This window comes from Battus philenor, unplaced genomic scaffold (assembly GCF_028537555.1).
Source record: "Battus philenor isolate CCGP_79_NKW_IND1 unplaced genomic scaffold, ilBatPhil1.0.hap1 SCAF_17, whole genome shotgun sequence".
Taxonomy (NCBI): Eukaryota; Metazoa; Arthropoda; class Insecta; order Lepidoptera; family Papilionidae; genus Battus; species Battus philenor.
In genome coordinates, this window is record NW_027181679.1 from 159,844 (window position 1) to 165,406 (window position 5,563).

The following is a 5,563-nucleotide window of genomic DNA, read 5'->3' on the forward strand; positions in this document are numbered from 1 at the left end:
TATTATCATGTTGTTAAATTCATCCGCAACGCTGCTACGCGCACAAAATAAAAGGTTTAAGAGATTTTTTCATCCTCTTTATTCCATATTACAGGCAATTTAAATTTATGTGTCAGTCTGTACATAAAAGTTTATTTATTACAACTTAATAATTTATTTTTTAAAGTTACTTACTGTAACCAAGAGATACTTTCATTAATATATCACACTAAAAGAAGTCCACTTTCCCCGTTCTTAACAAGGGAAAGCAAAGGAATTCCACTAAACACTGTCACCGCACACATTGTTCATATCACTCGCATTGGCCAATGTCCACGTCTGGTGCATAAGGAGGAGCTGGTTAACGCCTCCAGCTCGGGGCCCACCAGCGCGCGGCGCCGCGTCAACTCGCCCGGCGAGAGTGCAGGTAGGGCTAGTGGTTGTCCATGTACTGTAACTCTGACAGTAGCAGCACGGTGGTGGGCAGAGGGCGCGGCTGCGGGGACAGGATCGTCATCGTCTGCCGCTCGGGGTCCACCGCCGTGCTGCAAGGTAAAATTTAATGCTTATAGTATATAACAAAATGTCCATAGATGGGAACTTTCTGGCTGCAGGAACCGAAAACTATTTTAAGTTATGGATGTATCAATAAGTGTGTTTGCTATGAGGCTAAGTTCCGAATGTGTGAAAGATAGCAGGTTGCTATTGGTTAACTGTATATTCAACTATGTATTTATACACATTCATTTTCATTATATGTACATGCCATTAAAAAAATGTTGGAAACCTAATTTGACAATAAAGTAAAATGAATTGTCCTATAGTGATGTCTACATGTTTAACTTAAAGCTTTGAGGGTTCCAAATATGCCCTGGTCTGTAAAGAGCCTTCAACAAAGTAGTCAACAGATGCTTCTAGGATTGAAGAGGATACTCACACGCAGACGAAGCCGGCCAGGTTGCAGTGCGGCACGTGGTCGTCGGGCTCCGCGGCGAATGAAACCGCTAGCAGCCGGTGCTGCAGCGCGGGCCCGGGTGACACACTTACGAGCTTCGTGAGCGCCTCTTCAGCGCGCATGCCCAGCGGCATGCACGAGTCGGGCAGCGACGGCGCGCCCACCTGCACACACACACACACCACTTTGTATTTATAATGTTACAACTATAAAGTTGAATGTTGTTTCTTTACCTCCAAAAAAAAAAGGAAGGTGTTAAATGAAGTAATAATCCTAATAAACTTTCAGATATATAAATCTGTTTTTCTACATTACATTAATACCTATAAGTTCATAAGTTCACGTTGAATGAATGTACCATGCTGCACTCGGCTAATGTCATAGATATAAATTGCCAAACGACGCTGTCTATAACTCTGTCACATAAACCACTGATAGAAATTGCTCTGCACTTCTTTCCCTGGCTGCGATTGTAGACAGTTCACATGGGTAACATATGTGTTCTGTATCATAAATCTGAAACGCCACACCTTGTAGATTTTCAGGTCTGAGAACTTGACGTCGAAGGAGTGCGGGTAGTAGGGCGTGCGGCGGCCGTAGAAGTACTCGCGGATGCGCGCGTCGCGGCCCTCGGCGCGCTGCGTGCTGGACCGCTCCGCCACCTGCGCCCACAACGTCTCACTTATTTTTTTACTTGTTTATGTTCATAGACAAGTAGAAACAAACACTATGTAAAGTTCGTCACAAAAAAAAAAATCACAAACATTAAAACAGGCTTAAGATAAGCCTCACTCATAATACTCACCAATAACAAACATTATTATTAGGCTATATTAACATATACATTTGCAATGCTATACAAAATATATATGAATGATGTATTTTATTTGTGTCGAGAATTAAAAAGTCATTCCAAAAATCAATCAAAAACATTACAACAAAAGTTTTCACATGTAATAATGAAGGACAACATTGTGGCAATTGAGCACAAATCAGTGCATTTTTTCCATTACACATTTATGTTTAGATAACACAGAAATTTCTGAATACTTTCACATGTTGTTGAAATGATGTTGACTTGTTACAATTAAGGTATTTTTGTTAATAAATAGAACAGTAAAAAAGAGAAATTTGAAATGTGGGTAATTGTAAAATGTAGAAACTCACCCCTCCGCTCTTGGGCAGGTATACAACCTTAACAAACTTGGGCATGTCTCGCTTCAGCTCATTGTATAGCCTCTCATTGTCCAGCACTAGAATAACATCAACCTGCAGAAAAGCATTTAACTTCAAATCATCATCAGGTATGTTTTCTCCACCACATTGTTGTCTAACAATGACCATAATTTCCTAAAGTACAACATCTCTATCAACGGAGAGAGCTACCTATGTCCATATCAACAAAATTTAATGAAGAATTTATTATTTTGCTTTTTTAAAATCTGCAAGGAGAAGTGGTAATATTGTGATCACATCAGCCATTTAAAAAGGACAGATGAGGCTAGCTCTAAGAGTTGAGCAGGCCTGTAGAGGAGGAAGGGGGAGTGAAAAGGGAAACCTTCCATATGTACCAACACCCTACTGACAGACTACTGAAAGAAATGAGGAGTATTAAGAAATGCATATGGTTGAAAGCATTGGTTATGATAGGGATTTCTTTACGTACTTCAAAAGCCTGTGCTGCATGTGTGAGCACCTTGTACCCAGCACCTTTGATCCAGCCACAAGTGTTTATAATTACTCCTGATGTAGAGGCTGCAAGCAATAAACATTGAAAATTAGGAATCTAGGTGACAAATTTATGTTTTTAAAAACGATTAGCCAAAATGACACAGATTGTGCGGATATTTCAGTCATGATGTTGCAGTGGATAAGGGATGGGTTGAGTGTAAATTTAATTAGTTTCCGGGTGCAGAGATCTCGCGTAATTACTTCATCTATGAACCCCACAGCCAGGGACCAGACGATTTCAAGAACTCCCGAAAACATTGTACCAGTTGAAAATGGTTTACGCAAAAATATATTAATTTAAAAAAGTGGAGCCTCATTAGGGACTTCCAAGAGTGATTATTCATCGAATTTAAAAAATAGATGAGACGTTCTATCTATCCTTTTAAAATACAAACTGTTCGAGCTCATTCATCATACATGTGTAGTTCCAAGAGGATGGTGCACAAATAGCCTCAGTTTCAATGAATTTGCTTCAGGAAGTTTTCTACCAAAAACTGATTAGCCGCTTTGGAGATATCCCATGGACTTAAAGGTTACCCAACTTAACTCCGATGGATATTTTTATTAGGCTAAAAGAGAGAGTTTACAATAATAATCCCTGAACTTTTGATAATTTAAAAGAGAATATTTGATGAGAATTCCGCCTAATGAAATCAAGTTTACTGCAGCATGTGGCACAGAACTACAACTCTCATTTTGAACAGTTTGGGCAACCCAACTGAAGAAATTTGGATGACACATACTTTAAAGAACAAAATCCATATTTGTTTTCAATCATTCAATGCTAATGTTAAAACTATATGTCAAAAATGTCCAGTTTTATTTGACTTTGAAAACAAGTCTACACGCACCATATACTTGTGCCATTTGTTAACATTAACAAAGATTATCTGGTTAAAACTAATAATATTGATATTTTCAAACCTTTTTTATTATTATCACATCTCTCTGCTATTACTTCTGCCAGCCTTGACACTATAGTATTATAGAGTTCAATATTTTCTTCAGGAGACTTGTGCCCAAAATGGTACACCAACGGAGCCTGCTGACTGAAGCCCTCTTCAATTGAAGCTGGCCGCTCCACCAGAAGTGCTCCTAAAATTTTCAGTAAAAAATAGCAATGCAATATATTCCAAACAAACTTAGATACACATTTGTTAAGCTAAGCTAATATGTATAGAGTGTTTGTATTACCAATTGTCCCAGGTACACTAATGTGGCCCTGACCAACATCCAAATCCACATAAATGGGCCTTCTGCCCATCCTGACTGCATAGTTGAGCAGCAGTCGTGTGAGAGTGGACTTGCCCACATCCCCAGGTCCCACAATCATGGTCACTGGTCCTCTTGTATTCTCCTGCTCAGCTGCAACTCTTTGTTGTTCTAGTGCTGCATGTACATTAAGGTATATAACCTGAAAAAATAAATTATAATATTTTAGTATTCAATTAATAAAAACAATAATCAAAAAACCACTAGTGATAAACTGGTGGATATATGTCTTTCATTATTGAGTGTTAATGTCTGCATCAGTTGCCAAACAATTGATAAGCATTACTGTTCCATTACTAATTCAAAACTAGGCCCTTTTAGTATGACTAAAGTAAATATGGCATTATTGGAAGCTTTCATTTGTTTTACAAATCCTAAGCTCTTATGATGTACTATCAAGTGATCACTGTTTATCTCACCATTTTCTGAAACATGGAAAGGACTAAATATGTTCTAATTGAAGGAAAGCAAACATTATTTCATTAGTAATACCACATTTTAGCTTTAGTATCGTACAACAAGCTAAAAACTTTATAAAATGTATCCATGAGGTAATTTAAAAGACTATCATATTGGTAAGATTGTCAACAAAATTAGTTTATTGCTACTTAATTAGATCATAAAGTACTGTATTTGTGTCACAGAGTGCCATTGCCTAATGTGATATAAATTATGTGTTTACCATTGGAGTTTCTTTTGCCACATAGCTGACTTCTGTTTTGCCTCTGAGCTCCACGGTGCAGCCGTGCCACGTGAACACGGCTACCTTAGCACCTGTGTGGAACTCATATGGTTTCCCTTTAACTAACTCTGTGCCGAACAGCTCCGCGTAACCACTTTTAACCTGTTTAAGAAGAAGCATAGTAAAAAAAATTATCCAATATACTGTAAAGAATCCTATATTATTACTTTTAAATATATATATATATATTATTACCTCAAGCACCACCTTTTCATTTTTAGATTCGACCTCAAAACGAAGTTCGGAATCTGGCTCGAGCTTAAACTCTTGTAATTGAACCTCAGTCATATTGAAAAATTAAGAATTCTTCAGAGATAAATTGTGTTATAATTTTAACTGTTTTATAAGAAATAATGATTTACGATTTTCTGATACAATACAATAGTATACACAAACTAGAGATGTACAAACGTCAAATGTACATTAAAAATTATCGATAAACATACAGATATTTATAACTGCCCATCGTTATTTTGTATCACATATATCGATTATTATCAATTATTGTAACGAGAAAAAACTTCATATAAGTGTAATTAACTGTAGGGATGTAATTATTTCAAATAAAAAATTGAAGTGGTTGAAAGCTACTGACAATAAGTTTAAAATAAAATGGTGTTACAACTAAACTGACGTAATTTACTATTAAATAAGTGAAAAGCAAATCATCCCCTCTTTAGTCTAACAATATTCTAATAGTAGTGGTAGATATTTTTACGAAAATCCACGTCTATAAATTATATTAACTTTTTATATACATAAAAAAGAAAGAATAAACTGTGGAGTAGCAATAGAAGGGAAAAGCGTGTTTGCAGTTTTCAAAGTTCATTACATATTAGAACTATGTGGTATACTTGTACATTATATATATACTATACCGATAT

The 5,563-nt window shown here is 36.6% G+C and overlaps 1 protein-coding gene across 1 annotated transcript; it reads right to left on the reverse strand.

Moving 5' to 3' along the window:
- Nucleotides 1-29: 29 nt before the first annotated feature.
- cbc (crowded by cid) lies at nt 30-5,065 on the reverse strand. Its single transcript, XM_068762940.1, has 9 exons — nt 4,875-5,065; nt 4,620-4,781; nt 3,860-4,079; nt 3,590-3,760; nt 2,601-2,689; nt 2,102-2,203; nt 1,465-1,596; nt 917-1,098; nt 30-524 (listed from the first exon to the last, which is right to left on the reverse strand). Exons 1-9 carry the CDS (start codon nt 4,965-4,967, stop codon nt 413-415), a joined length of 1,263 nt encoding a protein of 420 aa, XP_068619041.1. The 5' UTR covers nt 4,968-5,065; the 3' UTR covers nt 30-412.
- Nucleotides 5,066-5,563: the final 498 nt, after the last annotated feature.